This window comes from Microcaecilia unicolor, chromosome 7 (assembly GCF_901765095.1).
Source record: "Microcaecilia unicolor chromosome 7, aMicUni1.1, whole genome shotgun sequence".
Taxonomy (NCBI): domain Eukaryota; kingdom Metazoa; phylum Chordata; class Amphibia; order Gymnophiona; family Siphonopidae; genus Microcaecilia; species Microcaecilia unicolor.
The window spans coordinates 213,340,922-213,360,818 of NC_044037.1; the positions used below are offsets into that span (position 1 = coordinate 213,340,922).

At 44.1% G+C, this 19,897-nt stretch overlaps 1 protein-coding gene across 2 annotated transcripts in view; it reads right to left on the bottom strand.

Moving 5' to 3' along the window:
* Nucleotides 1-19,897, bottom strand: part of DNAJC10 (DnaJ heat shock protein family (Hsp40) member C10) — a 149,545-nt gene that overhangs the window by 61,972 nt on the left and 67,676 nt on the right. For both annotated transcript variants that reach the window (XM_030209466.1, XM_030209465.1), the window contains exons 8-11: nt 19,424-19,501; nt 11,742-11,785; nt 9,462-9,596; nt 6,881-6,970 (exon numbers count right to left, since the gene is read on the bottom strand). In XM_030209466.1, coding sequence (XP_030065326.1) covers nt 6,881-6,970; nt 9,462-9,596; nt 11,742-11,785; nt 19,424-19,501 — 347 coding nt within the window. The remainder of the gene's footprint in view (nt 1-6,880; nt 6,971-9,461; nt 9,597-11,741; nt 11,786-19,423; nt 19,502-19,897) is intronic.

The following is a 19,897-nucleotide window of genomic DNA, read 5'->3' on the forward strand; positions in this document are numbered from 1 at the left end:
AATAATGAGTGGAGTGGAATGGGTAGACGTGAATCACTTGTTTACTTTTTCCAAAAATGCTAGGCTTAGGGGGCACGCAATGAAGCTAGAATAGTAATTTTAAAATGAATTGGAGAAAACATTTCTTCAGGGCCGTGCCAACATGGTAAGCGAGGTAAGCATGGCAGGAGGGCGCCATCCTCTGGGGGGCGCCCCGCCGCACCATGCTTACCTCACCCTCTTCTCCCCAGATCCTTTTCCTTTTTTTTTTTGTTTAAATTTACCTCTGTCCGGCGGCAGCGTAGCGTTAGTGAGGAGGTGGTGCTCCCCCGCCCCGACGTGTCAGTCTTCCCTTCGCTCAGTTCCGCCTTCTTCTGACATCAGAAATGATGTCAGAAGAAGGTGGGCCACTGAGTGAAGGGAAGACTGACACGTTGGGGCGGGGGAGCGCCGCCTCCTTCTCACTAACGCTACGCTGCCGCCGGACAGAGGTAAATTTAAACAAAAAAAAAAAGGAAAAGGATCTGGGGAGAAGAGGGCGGGTAGTGTAGCGATCGTTTTCGGGGGGCGGGGCCAACTGCAGGGGGGCGCCGGATACCCTAGGCACAGCCCTGCATTTCTTCACTCAACGTGTAATTAAACTCTGGAATTTGTTGCCAGAGAATGTAGTAAAAGTGGTTAGCTTAGTGGGGTTTTAAAAAGGTTTGGATGGCTTCCTAAAGGAAATGTCCATAGACCATTATTAAAATGGACTTGGGGAAAATCCACTTCTTATTTCTAGAATAAGCAGCATAAAATGTATTGTACTGTTTTGGTACCTTGCCAGGTACTTGTGACCTGGATTGGCCATTGTTTGGAAGAAGGATGCTGGGCATGATGGACCTTTGGTCTGTCCCAGTATGGCAATACTTATGTACTTAAGTTTTGGGAATGCTCTTGGATTCCCTCACTGACTATGGAGCCCCAGGTGAACAATTTATTTCAAAAAGAGTATTTTAAGCTTAAAAAACTATGTATGCCGTGTCCATAGGTTTTACAAGATCATTTTAGAATTATTGTTCAGTTATCAATCTAGCATTACTGGATTATATAAGTTCTTTATATTTGCTTATTACTACAAAATTGTCCAACAAGTGTCAGATGATCCAGCATTCAGCTGCTAGATTGATATTTTGTAGATCAAGAGTTGAACATGTTACACCTCTGCTGAGGGATTTGAATTGGTTGCTGCTGTGGGCCCAGGTCTGCTTTAAGGTGGTTTGTTTGGTATTTAAGATCTTAGAAGGCCACTACTCAGAGGGTTTAACTCAACTGGTGAAATTGCTAATTTCGACTACTGTGACCAGGAGTTGTAATCTTTTGCTTTTGGCTTTTCAAACAATTAGATACATGAGATTTAAAGATATGTTTTCTCATTCTTTTATATTTTCTGCTGTGCAATTACGGAACAATCCCTATTGAGATTTGTTTTTAAATTATTCCTCTTTTCATAAAATGGTGAAAGACCTAACTGTTTAAGTCCTTTAAGAATTAGGTTATGCTTTGGGGTTTTTTTTCCTGTCAATTCTGATAGACTATATCAGTTCTGTTTTTGTTATCCCGCTTAGAACCTCAACTGACAGAGTTGGCAACACCAACAATCCTCCCTTTTCTAATCTATAAAATTCTATAACTGCATTACCGTGTTATCACTTCACGTTGCACGATGAAAAAATCTTGAGTTAAGGAGGTTGCATGACAAAGAAATTTTTCAGTTAAGTATTCAGAAATTCAAGTACTTTTGAAAATAGAAGGAAAAGAACAGTTTATAGTTGAAAATTGATCTATATATTGAAGAGTGATAACACAGTTACACGATTACAGAATTTTATAGATTTAAAAAAAAGGGACCAATGAGGATTTTTGGTGTTAGTACAGGAAAGTATTATTCAAAAGATGCCCACCATCTTATGGTCCACAAAAATAACTTTAGTTGCTAAGACAACTTTGTTGATTGAATGATTTCAGTAATAACAACTTAAATCTATCCAGTACCAGGAACATTCTGAAATACAAAACCTGAAAAAAAAAATCTTAACTCGAAAATACATGTAGCAAACCTACCATACAACAGTAGCACTAATTCCTATGATTCAGACAAAACCCCTGCCTCGGAACAGGCAGCACTAGAAATATTACACAGGGCCCTAGAACACCAATACACTTAATACTGGTAAACAGAAGAAGTGAGATCACAACGGAGTTCAACACAGAAACTATATGCAAACAGAATATTACAACTTAAGACTCAAAACACAGACAAACCCCTCACCAAATACAGAAAAAGGGATCACATGGTGGCATCCATGGAATTCTCCACAGAATTAAATTAGGCCTTGACTTAATGGATTCCTGAGCCTCTGAATTTAGGCCTAAATTAAATCTGGATAAGACTACATTTTTGGTATTAACCAATCCATTTGATCATGATCCATGCAGCAATTTTAGCACTGACTGCATTACTTATCCCATAGAAACCACTCTCAAAATATTGGGGGTTGTTGATTGGCACTTATCCTTTGAATCGCAGGTGTCCTCTGTAGTCACTAATAGGCAGAGGATCAAAAGCACTTTGTTAGTGGAGGAGTGGTCTAGTGGTTAGGGTGGTGGACTTTGGTCCTGGGGAACTGAGGAACTGAGTTCGATTCCCGGCACAGGCAGCTCCTTGTGACTCTGGGCAAGTCACTTAACCCTCCATTGCCTGCTGCATTGAGCCTGCCATGAGTGGGAAAGCGCGGGGTACAAATGTAACAAAAATAAAAATAAAAAAAATAAAGCCCCACGCTGTTCCAAACAGCACTCTAAAAACAGCGCTGGAACAGCGCTGGGCTTTACCGGACCTATGATCAGAGATAATTGCATGCAAATTTAAGCATGCAATTCTCTCTGATCATGGGGTGGAAGTGCAGGAGGATTGTGCCTGAAACCTCCCGCACTTGTTTGACAGGTCTGGGCTGTCAAAAGCCCTGACCTGTCAAACACAGGGGCTGGAGATCCATGGCACCACCAGACCCCAACTACCCCCACCCGAGCTAAGTGAAACAGGGGCTGGAGGTCCGGTGGACCCCCTGTTCCCCCAACACAGGTTCAGCAGCCCCGGAATGAACCCCGAGCTGAGCGGACCCCCCCCCCCTTCCTCCAGCAACAGAGGGCTGGAGGTCCGGCGGGTCTCCAGCTCCCCTAACATCCCTCGGATGTCGCTGGTGGCCCAGTGGGCCACGGATGATTCCCCCCCCCCCCCCCACCTGGTGGTCTAGCAGCCATTCCCAACTCCCCTGCCTTAAGTTGGAGGAGGGAGGTGGCCTCCCTTCTCTTCCTTCGGCGCTGCCTACAAAATGGTGGCGCCCAGCCCTGTCCAGTATACATAAGTTCATAAGTAATGCCATATTGGGAAAAGACCAAGGGTCCATCGAGCCCAGCATCCTGTCCATGACAGTGGCCAATCCAGGCCAAGGGCACCTGGCAAGCTTCCCAAACTTACAAACATTCTATACATGTTATTCCTGGAACTGTGGATTTTTCCCAAGTCCATTTAGTAGTGGTTTATGGACTTGTCCTTTAGGAAACCGTCTAACCCCTTTTTAAACTCTGCCAAGCTAACAGCCTTCACCACGTTCTCCAGCAACGAATTCCAGAGTTTAATTATGCGTTGGGTGAAGAAATATTTTTTCCGATTTGTTTTAAATTTACTACACTGTAGTTTCATTGCATGCCCCCTAGTCCTAGTATTTTTTGGAAACCGTGAACAGACGCTTCACATCCACCTGTTCCACTCCACTCATTATTTTATATACCTCTATCATGTCTCCCCTCAGCCGTCTCTTCTCCAAGCTGAAAAGCCCTAGCCTCCTTAGTCTTTCTTCATAGGGAAGTCGTCCCATCCCCGCTATCATTTTTGTCGCCCTTCGCTGCACCTTTTCCAATTCCACTATATCTTTCTTGAGATGCGGCGACCAGAATTGAACACAATACTCAAGGTGCGGTCACATCATGGAGCGATACAACGGCATTATGACATCCTCACACCTGTTTTCCATACCTTTCCTAATAATACCCAACATTCTATTCGCTTTCCTAGCCGCAGCAGCACACAGAGCAGAAGGTTTCAGTGTATTATCGACGACGACACCCAGATCCTTTTCTTGGTCCGTAACTACTAACGTGGAACCTTGCATGAAGCGGCTACAATTCGGGTTCTTTTTTCCCACATGCATCACCTTGCACTTGCTCAAATTAAACGTCATCTGCCATTTAGCCACCCAGTCTCCCAGTCTCGTAAGGTCCGTCTGTAATTTTTCACAATCCTGTCGCGAGTTAATGACTTTGAAAACTTTGTGTCATCAGCAAATTTAATTACCTCGCTAGTTACTCCCATCTCTAAATCATTTATAAATATATTAAAAAGCAGCAGTCCTAGCACAGACCCCTGAGGAACCCCACTAACTACCCTTCTCCATTGTGAATACTGCCCATTTAACCCCACTCTCTGTTTCCTATCCTTCAACCAGTTTTTAATCCACAATAGGACTTTTCCTCCTATCCCATGAGCCTCCAATTTCCTCTGTAGGATTTCACGAGGTACCTTGTCAAAAGCCTTTTGAAAATCCAGATACACAATATCAACCGGCTCCCCTTTGTCCAGAGCCCTGGGATGCTCTGGGCAGGGCTTCATACCTTATAAGGGGTTTGTCCACAGCAGGATTAAGGCATAGGCAAACTAGGCACGTGCCTCTGGCCCAAAAGTTTAAGGGGGACAAATCAGATGTGCTCAGGATTCAGGAAGCTAGGATTGCCAACTACCTCGATTTTTTCAGGATTCTACAAAGTTGTACATTACCGGTCTCAAAGCCAGAAGGATGGCTTAGTGTGTGGATTAAAAAAAAAAAAAAAAAGTTTAGCCCACTACAGCTCTCCATTCCCCTCCCTTCCAGTGTATAGGTTGTGGTAGGATCTCACCAATAGGAAGGCTTCTAGTCACAGGACGGAGGGGCTGAGCTGCAAGTGCTGTGGAGGAAAGTTTTATCTGAGCTTTGCAAAGGGTGTTTGGAGAGAACCAGTGGAATCAGTGTGTTCTGGGGCTGAGGGAAATACTTTTGAAAAGAAGTAGGACTGAAGAATAGAGGGAAGTCTGAAGGTTCTGCTGTCAGCTGAGGAAAAGAACTCTCAACAAATGCCAGAGCTTTATATGATGGTGGGCAGATCTGGTGGGGAGTGGGGGCACTGCCGGGATAAGCACATGAGAACCAGGACAGCACTAGAAAAGAGAGCTAGCTAGAGAGTGCATGCATGTATTTGTGTATGTTTCTGTGTTTCTGGTGAGGATAGCCACATAAATAAAGCTTCCCTTTGAAAATCTGGACTGGAATGGAGAAATTCACTGGTACAAATATAACTCTGCACATATCAAGTGAAGGGAAGTTTTCAGCCCAAGTAATTTACTTGGGCAAATTTCTGTGAACACTGTCCTAATATTGCCTCCATTCTGCCTATATCTCCTTTCAGAAGCATCAAAACAAGCAAAATATTTTATTTTGCATTTTCCATTTGTGAACCTTTTTCACAAGTAAAACTTTGTAAATGTATGTCTTGGACATATGGTCCTTAAATCTCACTCTTTTAGGCAGTTTGCCCTTGGAATCTCTAATTTGTACCTGAGGAAATGGTAAGTGAAAATGACTTGCCCAGCTTCCCTGTTCTCAGCCCTCTGCTGTAGAGCTGCCAAGTTACCCATCTCCAGGAGGGAGACTTCTTGGCCAGTCCTTTTTTTTTTTTTTTTAAATAACTTATATCCCTATTTATAGTCCCTGATATGATACTACCAATTGAAATTGGGACTTGAGGCTCCATAATGTAACAGGATAGGGATGCAGAAATCCAGGACTGACTTAGAATTTCCCTCCTGGAACCGAAAACTTAGCTTATCAACTCTAACCATGATGCCTCTCCACTCAAAGCATGGGCTTGCATAGTCCCCATGCTCACTCATAAATTATTATGCTATCATACCCACAGCTAGGATAGGGCATGTTTCCTTGCTACTTCTGGAGAGGTGAAATGATGGGGATAGGAGGGCCCGCAAATATATATGTTTGCCCAATATAGTGTTAATCCAGCCCTGGGTTTGTCGGACCAGGGTGGGAAGCTGGAGAAGGAGGGGAAAATGCTGAATCCAGGGGGACCATGCTGGAGGAAGATGAGAGAGAGAGAGGGGCTGGGTCCATGGCAGGAGGGGCGGGAAGGGAAAGGAAAGGAAAAAGAGAAACCATGTTGCAACCTTTAAAAAAAAACAAAAAAAAACTTGTCTGTGTACTGGCCTTGCGACACACCGGTTGAGAACCAGTGGTCTATGATATAGCTGTTTCAGTGAGGAAGAGGAGGGGAAGTGTGTGGTCTGACAATTTCACAGCTGCTGTAGTGATAGGAGAATACCGCACAGCTTGGGAAGAACATTGTTTAATGTCTCCTGAATGCTCCGATGCAGGAAAGCCACATTTTCGGAGATCTCCAGCAAAAAAGCATAGAAAATGATGGCAGATAAAGGCCATATGGGTGAAAGAAAGGCTGCAGGAGGAATGGCTGTGTAAGAGAGCTATCATTTGTACAGTGGACAAAACAGACTGAGGCGAAAGGAGGAGGGAAGCTGTGTAGTGTGGAAATGCCTGTGCATGCTCAAAAGCTTTCTTGGGCTATAGCAGAGAGCCCACATAGGAGTTGCCAGGATGACATCACCCAATCTTGCAGCTGTAGTCCCTCTGCTGCTGTTGATGGAGCACAATTTTATTTTATGACAACGTCATGAATGGAATGCTAAAATTCTAGGAAGGAAGAAGATGAAGTCACATGAAGAAATCCATCATCTTACCTTTAATGATGCACCAGAGAGCAGTTCTAAATCTGGAAGATGTTTCATTACTTCTAGATAAATCTCTTTTGCTTCTAAGGTGTTAAGAAACTTGAAAGAAAAGAAAATTACATAAATTATATAGTATAACACGTTTTATTTTCTTAATCTGGTAACGTGTGGAGGGGAATTTTCGATACGTCGTCTAAATCCGCTTTTGGACGTTTTGTGAAATGTCCAAAAATCCAGTAGCAAACATGGCCATTTTCAAACCAGAACTACATCCAACTTTTTGTTTCAAAAATGACCATTTGGTAGGCTTTTTCTGCTCAGTGCGTCTATCCTTTAGGACAATTAAAAAAAAAACAAACATCCAAAGGAAAAATGCATAAAAAACAAAACACATTGGGATGTATGGGAGCCAGCATTCTTAGTAGACTGGCCACACAGACATCCCCAGCAGAGCAGTAGGGCACCAAAGGGGGCACTGCAGTGGACGTCACATAAGAGGTTCCAGGTACACATCTGTTACCCCCTAATATCGTATGGTGAGCCTTTGAAAGCCCACCAAAAACCTTCTGCATCCAACTGTACAACACAATTGCCCTTATTGCCTTCAGGTGTCACCTATATGTAGGTAAAAGTAGGTTTTTGGAGGGCTCATACCATTCACCACACTTATCAGAGTGGGATATGGGCTTGGGACCCCTTCTCTACAGTTCACTGCATGACCACTAGGTTACTCCAGGGACCTGCTTGCTGTTCTAATAGGACTGACCATAACATCCAAAGCTGTCATAGAGGCTGGTACGTTTCTTTCACATCTTTGGGGGGGGGGGGGGGTGGCAGTGGTTCAGTGGTCACTCAGGGAGTAAGGGAGGGGGTACACCTTAATCCCTCCAGAGGTCATCTCAAAATTTAGGGCACCTTTTTGTGACTTAGGCGGTTCAAACAGGTCTAGACCAAAACATCTAACTTTTAGCCCTGGACATTTTTTGTTCTGTTGCACTACAGCAGAAAAATATCTAAGTTTGGAAACACCCAAATCCCACCCTCAACATGCTCCCTTGTGATTTGGACACACTGCAGAGAAAACATTTCAAATCTGAGTTTTGAAAACCACCATTTGGACATTTTTTTGAGAAAAACATCCAAATGTCACTAAGTGGTTTTTGAGACTTTTTTCCTCTTTTGAAAATGTGACCCTTAATCTCATGTGGCATAAACATGCTAGATTCCATATATCATGCTTAAAAAATTGGCGCTGAAAAAAAAAATATGCCTAGGCATATTTTATAAACTGCACCTAAAGAATACACCCAACAACTGTTTTCTACTATATTCAGTTGCAGCCATTTACGTCAACGAAAACCTGGTGTAAATGCCGACGCCTAAATTACGCCCGGAAAGGGTATAGTCTATAACACTACGCATAAATTCTAGGAACGCCCATGACCCATCCATTCCATGTCCCCTTTTTAGATCCATGTCTTAGAATTTAAGTGCACCGCAGTATAGAATACGCTTAGGAATTTGTGCGCGTAAATTCTAATTAATGCCAATTAGTGTTAATTGATAAGTTCAGTTATTAGAGCTGATTGGCTTGTTACGCTAATTAAGTTGTGCACACAAATTCAGAATACGCCTGGATTTGCATGCACAACTCAAGGGCTAATTTCATAAAGTTTTTTTTGCACATACATGCTTTTACAAGCACTGTATATAATAAATGTAAACTGCTTTGATTGTATTACAGAAAAGCAGTATATGATTTTGTTACATTTGTACCCCACACTTTCCCACTCATGGCAGGCTCAATGTGGCAGGCAATGGAGGGTTAAGTGACTTGCCCAGAGTCACAAAGAGCTGCCTGTGCTGGGAATTGAACTCAGTTCCTCAGGACCAAAGTCCACCACCCTAACCACTAGGCCACTCCTCCACAGTATATCAAATCTATGACCCTTTATAATATTACAAGCAAGCACAAACATGGATGTGATATACTGTAGCTATAGAAGTGTTTGGGGGAGGAATCTGGGTCAAGTGTGGGCACCCCACCACCACAAGACTTAAGCTACTTCTGAAACATTGCCAAATTTTGCACCAGGAATAACAAAAATGGAACAGCGTATGCACTTTTACCTACATTGGGAGTTGTACCCAATAGACTAGCTTTAATAATTGCCTTCCACAGAACTTTAAAAAAAAAAAAAAAAACCCGACAACTTGATATAGAATTTAACTCTTTCTGTAGAGTTTATCTCTAGCCATGATTTTTTGACAGGTTTTGTGCTGCTATAGGTGCTTACATGTCTTTATAAAATAGGTGCCTATTTGATCTCCTGACTTAAGCAAACTGTTATAAAAAAAACTTCCCTGCATGTGGAAGATCTGCTCTGTGGATGATGCACCTGCACAAAATCATTTATGCATGCACTTTAAAACCAGCTCAAATCTCACTGAATAGATTGCAAAAGGTTACCAACATCACCATTTAAACAAATTAGACAGGCTGAGGTCAATATCGCAATCCATCCTACTTTAGCCTTACTGGCAAAAGACCAATGTGTGACTATACATAAGTCTATTCAGTTATACATACCACAACACCCCCTTTCTCATTCTTTAAGGTTGCACCAGGCGGGAGGAATGCAGTGGTACTTGAGGCGATATCTAAATTATCACAAAGGTTGCTTTGGGTTATACAGTCCATCCAGCCAACATTAACAAGACCTTCCTACAACAAACAGAGAAAAAAATTATTAAAAGCATATGACTTTTAAGCATGTAATAGATAATTTGTTTTGTATGGTAATTTTGTTTTATGTTTGGATTATAAGTAATATTAATTATGTTACTTTTATTCTATGCTATTCTATTATCTTAGTGTTCATGAAGATTGCATTTCTGTATTAATTTTATTGATGCTGCTATTGTAATCCATATTAGACTAGTTAGCTGGCTAAGCGAAATATAAGTATGACATGAAATTAAAAACTGGGAGGTTGAAGAAGTTATAAAATTCAAGAGAAAGTGAATTTTTAGAAACATAGTGACGCTAAATATTAGAGACAGATTAAACAAAGCTTTCTAGTCGAATTCCACTCTCCTCCCACCTGGGTCTGCTCATTGCCTCTTCCACCCTTCCCAGACACCAATCTCCCTCCCGTATATCTGCTCTTTCTCCTGCTGGCTTTCAAACTGCAATTTTGGTGCTACAGGAATCGTCGTCATGCTGCGTGACTGTTCACTCTGACATGTGGTGACCTTCAAATTCCTCAATCTCAGAAGATTTTGAATGGCACCATGCAATTCATAATAAACCAAGTTACATAGTACTAAAGGAAATGAAGAGTAGCAGTGGCAAGAATCACAATTAACAGGGACCAGTGTCTACAAGGTGTAAGGAAGAGAGAAGAAATTTAGATTTGGCATGGTGGAGGAGAGGAAGAAAATGACAACTGGATAGCAGGTTCAAGAATGTGAAAGGGTAGCAAGAGAGTGGAGAGAGGAGGGTGAAGGAAAACTGGAAGGGGCAGTAGAAGCTCATGAGCGGGAGATTCAGGAAAAGAAATGGGAAAGGAGGATAAAAGAATGGAAGTTAAGAGGGGAAGAAAAAGCTAAAAAGAACACATTGTGGGATTGGAATGAGCGGAAAAAAAGGATTCTCTGGACATGAAGAAGTGGACTGTAATAAGGGAGAATGAGGCAGGAATCTAGGCCAAAACCCCACTTTTTGAGGGTGTTTTTAACTCATAACCCCATATTCACTAGATCAATATCCATGTTGTTACAATCATTCCCATAGTAAATAAAACTCTCTAATCCCTTATTTATCCTGTGTCTTGAATGCATCATAAGCTCTGTTGAGCAGGGACTGTCCCCTTACTTGCTTGTGTAGTAGCATTATAGAAATTAGTAGGAGGAGGAGCAGGAGGAAAGAAGGCAAGTGAAGGAAAGAAAATGGAATAACAAAAAAAGGAAGAAAAACAGAAAACTAGGATAAATACAGAAATATATTGTCATAAGGGGACAACTTTCATGCTGCCCATACAATTGAAAGTTTGCACCTCTTCTTTCTTTTGTGACCAGTACAGAGATTCTAACCAAGAGTTCTGGGAAAATTAAGGTTGGAATATCCATCCCATATGGGTCAGTCCTCTATCAGTGAATGTTCAGTGGTGTTATATGGATAGTGCCACTGAAACTTCTTACTGACTTTCCTAGCACTTCCCAGATAGTATCAATATGGAGTGAGGATATTCTGCCTAACTCTATAGATAGCCAGTAATATTCAGCCATTATCCATATTGTTATGTGATTTTAAATTAGGACAATATGCCACTGTCTTTGCTGCCAGCAGAGTACATAAACAAGTTACATTAAAAAAAAAAAAAATTATAGAGCAACAAAACAAAAACCCAGAACTAGTCTTTAAAACAAAATAATAACCACCAGTGACTCTAATTAGTCAATGGCAAAGTCCTGAAAAGACTTGTAAAAACAAAATAGCCCCCCCCCCCCCCCAAAAAAAAAAAAACACCACCAAAAACACCACCACCCCAAGACTTAAGCTACTTCTGAAACATTGCCAAATTTTGCTCCAGGAATAACAAAAATGGAACAGCGTATACACTTTTACCTACATTGGGAGTTTTACCCAATAGACTGCCTTCCACAGAACTTAAAAAACAAAAAAAACAAACAAAAAAAAAACCCGACAACTTGATACAGAATTTAACTCTTTCTGTAGAGCTTATCTCTGATCTGCTGCAGAAACCGGGCTCTTGACTACATTTCCGTGCTATATATATTTTCTGACAACAAGAATTTTTGTTTAGATAACAATTTCTGTGCTATATTTAAAAGCATCACTGCTTACCAGCATACCAGCCAGCTTAAGGCGTGTCTGTGGGGTCAGGCAATCTGAAAAGGAGATGATATTCTGATGAGAGATGAATCAGAGAAGTCTAAGATTTGAGTTACTTCATACCAGGTATTTGAGGGGAGGGGGTGGTGTCACCTTTCCTCCAGGATACCAAATGCTTATGCAAGGTTTGCAACAAGAAGTAAGGAGAAATTAGATCTTACCTGCTAATTTATTTTCCTTTAGTCCCTCCAGCCCAGACTGATGGGTTATGCACTCCTACCAGCAGGTGGAAACAGAGCTACTGATTACCGATTGATCCTGAAACTGTGTTGAACGGACCCCCAGAAAGCCAGTATTACATTAACGAAGCAGAGAACTGCTACTCCAATTTTCTCTCTGAATGCTCTGCGGTATAAGAGAACTATCATCTACCTGGAGAACACTAAGAGCTCCATGCACAACACAACGAGGTCTGCAACTTCAAAATACACTTGGCTGATATTATAGTGACCAAAAACACTGGCTTCAAGGTAAGATCTTTAACCGTGCAGCCTACTAGCAGTTCAAACGGAGGCTTCACCAGGGCTGTCAAGACAAGATTACGATCCCAAAGAGGGATCACCGGATATCGCAGAGGCCTTATGAGTTTAACTCCTATAAGAAACCATACCACGACTGAATGCAACATCAGAGATGTTCCTCAAAAACACACTAACACCAACACTTGAACTTTGAAAGAAGAGAGAGCCAGTCCTTTAACCTCATTCTTCAAGAACTTCAAAATCTCTGCCACCTAAGAACATTAGGTGGAGGAGTGGCCTAGTGGTTAGGGTGGTGGACTTTGTTCCTGGGGAACTGAGGAACTGAGTTCGATTCCCACTTCAGGCACAGGCAGCTCCTTGTGACTCTGGGCAAGTCACTTCACCCTCCATTGCCCCATGTAAGCCGCATTGAGCCTGCCATGAGTGGGAAAGCGCAGGGTACAAATGTAATTAAAAAAAAAAAATTAAAGGATCCACCCGGTAAACCTCACACCACGCCTCAAATATGCACCATACTCTAACAACGAATGCAACATGGTAGCAAAGACCTCTCAAGAGCCAGGCCGTAACACCAAATTGATCTGGGTCTGGAGCTCTTATTAATCCTTAACATATAAGATAGCGAATGATACATACCTATAGCATGTCCTTCCCCATGTTTAAACTTGTACAGCACTGCGTAACCCTGGCAGCGCTATAGAAATGCTAAGTAGTAGTATTCTCTGAGGACAGCAGGCTGATTGTTCTCACTGATGGGTGATGCCCACGGCAGCCCTGAGGTCCGGATATCTTCCTAGCAACAAAGTTTTCTAGAGCCTTCGGTCACGCACGCGCACCGCGCGGCCATCAGTTAGATCAAAAAGCAAAGATGAAAAGAAGGAAGAACTCCAAAGGGGAGGCGGGCGGGTTTGTGAGAACAATCAGCCTGCTGTCCTCGGAGAATACCTGCTACAGGTATGATCATTCGCTTTCTCAGAGGACAAGCAGGCTGCTTGTTCTCACTGATGGGGTATCCCTAGCCCCAAGGCTCACTCAAAACAACAAAGAAAGGTGAATTGGGCCTCACAACGGTGAGGACATAACAAGAATTGACCTTCGAAGAAAACAACTAACTGAGAGTGCAGCCTGGAACAGAACAAAAATGCCCTGGTTCTGTTCCAGACTTCAGGTCCACAACAGACTAGCTTCAGATGCCTTTCTCCTCAATTGGGGGGAGGGTCTTCTGTATGCGTATCCTCCCATACCTCTGGTGGGGAAGACATAACTGAGATTGACCTAACAACTTATCCAACTAACAGAGAGTGTAGCCTGGAACAGAATAAAACATGGGCCTAGGGGGGTGGAGTTGGATTCTAAACCCCGAACAGATTCTGAAGCACTGACTGCCCGAACCGACTGTCGCGTCGGGTATCCTGCTGCAGGCAGTAATGAGATGTGAATGTGTGGACAGATGACCACGTCGCAGCTTTGCAGATCTCTTCAATAGTGGCTGACTTCAAGTGGGCCACTGACGCAGCCATGGCTCTGACATTGTGAGCTGTGACATGACCCTCAAGAGCCAGCCCAGCCTGGGCGTAAGTGAAGGAAATGCAATCTGCTAGCCAATTGGATATGGTGCGTTTCCCCACAGCCACTCCCCTCCTGTTGGGATCAAAAGAAACAAACAATTGGGCGGACTGTCTGTTGGGCTGTGTCCGCTCCAGATAGAAGGTCAATGCTCTTTTGCAGTCCAATGTGTGCAGCTGACGTTCAGCAGGGCAGCAATGAGGACGGGGAAAGAATGTTGGCAAGACAATTGACTGGTTCAGATGGAACTCCGACACTACCTTCGGCAAGAACTTAGGGTGAGTGTGGAGGACTACTCTATTATGATGAAACTTGGTGTAAGGGGCCTGGGCTACCAGGGCCTGAAGCTCACTGACTCTACAAGCTGAAGTAACTGCCACCAAGAAAATGACCTTCCAGGTCAAGTACTTCAGATGGCAGGAGTTCAGTGGCTCAAAAAGAGGTTTCATCAGCTGGGTGAGAACGACATTGAGATCCCATGACACTGTAGGAGGTTTGACGGGGGGCTTTGACAAAAGCAAACCTCTCATGAAGCGAACAACTAAAGGCTGTCCTGACATCGGCTTACTTTCCACACGATAATGGTATGCACTGATTGCGCTAAGGTGAACCCTTACAGAGTTGGTCTTGAGACCAGACTCAGACAAGTGCAGAAGGTACTCAAGCAGGGTCTGTGTAGGACAAGAGCGAGGATCTAAGGCCTTGCTGTCACACCAGACGGCAAACCTCCTCCATAAAAAGAAGTAACTCCTCTTAGTGGAATCTTTCCTGGAAGCAAGCAAGACACGGGAGACACTCTCTGACAGACCCAAAGAGGCAATGTCTACGCTCTCAACATCCAGGCCGTGAGAGCCAGAGACTGGAGGTTGGGATGCAGAAGCACCCCTTCGTCCTGTGTGATGAGGGTCGGAAAACACTCCAATCTCCAGGGTTCTTCGGAGGACAACTCCAGAAGAAGAGGGAACCAGATCTGACGCGGCCAAAAGGGAGCAATCAGAATCATGGTGCCCCGGTCTTGCTTGAGTTTCAACAAAGTCTTCCCCACCAGAGGTATGGGAGGATAAGCATACAGCAGACCTTCCCCCCAGTCCAGGAGGAAGGCATCCGATGCCAGTCGACCGTGGGCCTGAAGCCTGGAACAGAACTGAGGGACCTTGTGGTTGGCTCGAGATGCGAAGAGATCTACCAAGGGGGTGCCCCACACTTGGAAGATCTGGCGCACCACACTGGAGTTGAGCGACCACTCGTGAGGTTGCATAATCCTGCTCAACCTGTCAGCCAGACTGTTTACGCCTGCCAGGTATGTGGCTTGGAGCAACATGCCGTAACGGCGAGCCCACAGCCACATGCTGACGGCTTCCTGACACAGGGGGCGAGATCCGGTGCCCCCCTGCTTGTTGATGTAGTACATGGCAACCTGGTTGTCTGTCTGAATTTGGATAATTTGATGGGACACCCGATCTCTGAAAGCCTTCAGAGCATTCCAGACCGCTCGTAACTCCAGGAGATTGATCTGCAGATCGCGTTCCTGGAGGGACCAGCTTCCCTGGGTGTGAAGCCCATCGACATGAGCTCCCCACCCCAGGAGAGATGCATCCGTAGTCAGCACTTTTTCTGGCTGAGGAATTTGGAAAGGGCGTCCCAGAGTCAAATTGGACCAAATCGTCCACCAGTACAGGGATTTGAGAAAACTCGTGGACAGGTGGATCACGTCCTCTAGATCCCCAACAGCCTGAAACCACTGGGAAGCTAGGGTCCATTGATCAGATCGCATGTGAAGACAGGCCATGGGAGTCACATGAACTGTGGAGGCCATGTGGCCCAGCAATCTCAACATCTGCCGAGCTGTGATCTGCTGGGACACTCCCACCCGAGAGACAAGGGACAACAAGTTGTTGGCTCTCGTCTCTGGGAGATAGGCACGAGCCGTCCGAGAATCCAGCAGAGGCTCCTATGAATTTGAGTCTTTGTACTGGGAGAAGGTGGGACTTTGGATAATTTATCACAAACCCCAGTAGCTCCAGGAGGCGAATAGTCATCTGCATGGACTGTAGAGCTCCTGCCTCGGATGTGTTCTTCACCAGCCAATCGTCGAGATAGGGGAACACGTGCACTCCCAGCCTGCGAAGCGCCGCTGCTACTACAGCCAGGCACTTCGTGAACACTCTGGGCGCAGAGGCGAGCCCAAAGGGTAGCACACAGTACTGGAAGTGACATGTGCCCAGCTGAAATCGCAGATACTGCCTCTGAGCTGGCAGTATCGGGATGTGCGTGTAGGCATCCTTCAAGTCCAGAGAGCATAGCCAATCGTTTTCCTGAATCATGGGAAGAAGGGTGCCCAGGGAAAGCATCCTGAACTTTTCCTTGACCAGATATTTGTTCAGGGCCCTTAGGTCTAGGATGGAATGCATACCCCCGTTTTCTTTTCCACAAGGAAGTACCTGGAATAGAATCCCAGCCCTTCTTGCCCGGATGGCACGGGCTCGACCGCATTGGCGCTGAGAAAGGCGGAGAGTTCCTCTGCAAGTACCTGCTTGTGCTGGAAGCTGTAGGACTGAGCTCCCGGTGGGCAATTTGGAGGCTTCAAGGCCAAATTGAGGGTGTATCCTTGCCGGACTATTTGAAGAACCCAACGGTCGGAGGTTATAAGAGGCCACCTTTGGTGAAAAACTTTCAACCTCCCCCCGACCGGTAGATCGCCCGGCACGGATATGTTGATGTCGGCTATGCTCTGCTGGAGCCAGTCAAAAGCTCGTCCCAGCAGGGGAATGGAAAGCCCTCACCTGCACTCCAGTCGAAGCACCACTGTCCGACGACATCAGCAACAGCGGAGGTCCCGGTACCACCGACACCGACTTCCGATGTCTCGGTACCAACGATGCAGAGGGTCGAAACCTCGATGCCGAGGTCGAAGACTTTGATGCTGTCGACGTCGATGCACTCGATGCCTCCGGTGCTGTTGTCGACGAAGAGCCCGAGAACAACACGTTCCACTGGGCCAATCTCGCTACCTGAGTCCTCTTCTGTAAAAGAGCACAAAGACTGCAGGCCTGCGGGCGGTGCCCAGCCCCCAGACACTGAAGACACGACGCGTGCCTATCAGTGAGCGAGATTACCCGGGCGAACTGGGTGCACTTCTTGAAGCCGCTGGGAGACTTCGATGACATGGGCGGAAAAATCACGCCGGCGAAATCAAAATTCGCGATGCTGACGAAGGGCACCAAAAATAAGGGAGAGAGAAAAAAACCGTATCGAGGCTACAAAAAAGGCCTACCCCGAAAGCGAAAGGAAACTTACGCCGGGGAAACAAACTGGACACACGGGAAGGGACAAAGACCAAGGTCTCTCTTTTTTTTTTTTTAGCGAGGGTCAACTTGAGGGGCGCGAAACGGCAGCAAAACACGACCGTCCCGAGCGCGGACAAAAGAAGACTGATGAACATGAGCCGGTTCGGGCGGGAAGAGCTAGCAAAGGCCTTTGCTAGTGAAGTTTCCGATTGGAGGGGCTGCCGTGGACGTCACCCATCAGTGAGAACAAGCAACCTGCTTGTCCTCGGAGAAAGGTTTTTCCACATGTAAAGCCTGTTTTACATGGAGAAAAGGACCTTTTTAAAACTACATAGCAAAACGATTGTATTTAAATGTACCCCATAGACTTGCATTCCTGGAGGTATAATTTGGGTGTAGCAGGAGTGGAGTTGCAATGTACATGCATATTTACATACTGGATGTAACGGTCACATATACGCTCTTTTTAGAACAGGTATAAAGAGAAATTAGGGCTTACCTACTAATTTTCTTTCCTTTTGTTTCCTCTCCCCCCACCCCCCAACTACTCCAGAACCTGTAGGTTATGCCCAACAACCAACGGATGGAGACAAAAATTGTGTACTGTGCCCATAAGTGCACTGTGCAGGTTTAGATCCTCAGTATTTTGAATGACAAAGCAATGGACCACTTGCTTCTTTTCTCTAGAGAAATTATACTTGAGCAGTCCCTATGGGAATGCCGAAACCGAACCTGCCTCAATGCTGAGGAATCATGTCCTTGAGAACAGTGTGAGGGACAAAATACACCAACATCGAGGGCATGCTGGCTTGGGTGGCAGTCAACACTGGGGCCACAAGGGATGCCTTTTGCACATTAGACGTGTATCCCAGCTTCATAAAATTGAGATCTAGATATATATGTAATACACATATCTAAAACACAAATATTGTTTCCAAAACAAGTGCCATACTGTTTGCAAAGAAAATGCTTAGGGTACTCTGTATGCAACTGAGAAGTTTTGTGGTCTGGTGAGACCTAAGTGGAAATTTTTGGTCTCAATGCTAAGCAGTTTGTGAGGTGAAAAACACAGCACATCACCCTGCTAACACTATCCCTATAGCATTCTGGTGGTAGTGTTATTTTGTGGGGGTGCATTGAAGACATGGTTAAGATGGATGATGCAACATCTAGATAGATCCAAGAGGGAAACCCTTTCCAGTCTGCTATAGACCTGGTGGACTGGGGTAAAGAATCATCTTTCAGCAGCACAATTATTTTAAACAAAGCAAAGGGCAATAATGGAGCAGCTCAGAAAAAAGATAGTATTTGAGTTGCCCAGTCAAAGCACAGACCTACAACCAATTAAAAAAATAAAATAAAAATGTTCAGTAACTCGAAAACTGCAATCCACAGATGATACTCTGTCAACCTGAAAGAGTTTGAACTAGCCTGCCAAGAACAAAAAAAAGTTGCATAGTTGGTAGCCATTTATTCTAAACATATGGGTCTTAGTGCTGCAAAATGGGCTTCCACCAAGTATTGAGCAAAGAGGTGGGACGACATATGCCGTGAATATTTCTTTGGTTACTTAATCTTTAATTACTTTCTGAATATTTCTATAATTAGTCTTTTAATATATTTTGAAAGTTTTTTTGTTTTAAAGACAGCAGAATATGAAAAATGCACAAGAATATAAAGACTTTCAGAAAACGCTGTGAATTCCCGGGAATTTTATTACAAGCCATTTTTTGTACATGAACAATACTTTTATGCAAGTAATTGGCTTTAAAAATTATTCCCCAATTTAGAAATACTAGAGGCCAGTTTCCAACTGAACTAGAAACTCAGTGTCAGAGAAACAAATCTTAAGAAATAAAAGATTCTATCATCCTCAAAGAAAGATTTAAACAGCAGTTAAATTATGGAATATTTTGTTAGAGTTACAGTGACAGCAAACAAACTGGATAATGTTTAGAGGAAGTAGTACTGGAATGTATGTTGATATCTCTACACTCTAGGGAAGAATGCTAATCCAGCAATTCTGATTTAATCGCCAGATTTAGGAGCCAGAATTCACACAGTTGAATTAGCTCCAGATGTAGAGGGCTGAACTCAGTGGAGATTTGGTCTTCTTTCAACCTAACCAACTATGTAATACAAATTTTGAATTCTACTTGACTTGTGTGCTAGTTTTTTTTTATGGTGGCCTCTGCCTCATTCCCAGGAAACACAGTCGGTGAGAAGTGTTAACAGATAAGATAAACTCTAGATTATTTCTGCAGCACCAGAAGATTGTTTTTTTGGACAATGTTTTTACCTCCAGTCTCAGCGCAGAATGTGATCAGCCAGCCAACACCAGAGGAGAAGGACGATTCAATGGCACTGATGTAATTTCCTGAAAATAAATGTTCACATAAAAGGTAAAATTACTAGCCAATTTTCCCACCTTGAACTACCAGACTATGAAGTAATAAACAGGTATGGAAATTCACAACTTGATAATTTTTTTCTGATGACGGATTTACCACAATTAAATTTCCATTAAAGAAAGGAAGAATAGCAAGATAAAGCGAATGCTACATACCTGTAGAAGGTATTCTCCGAGGACAGCAGGCTGATTGTTCTCACTGATGGGTGACGTCCACGGCAGCCCCTCCAATCGGAATCTTCACTAGCAAAGGCCTTTGCTAGCCCTCGCGCGCCTATGCGCACCGCGCATGCGCGGCCGTCTTCCCGCCCGAAACCGGCTTGTGCCGGCCAGTCTCATATGTAGCAAGACAAAGACAAGGGA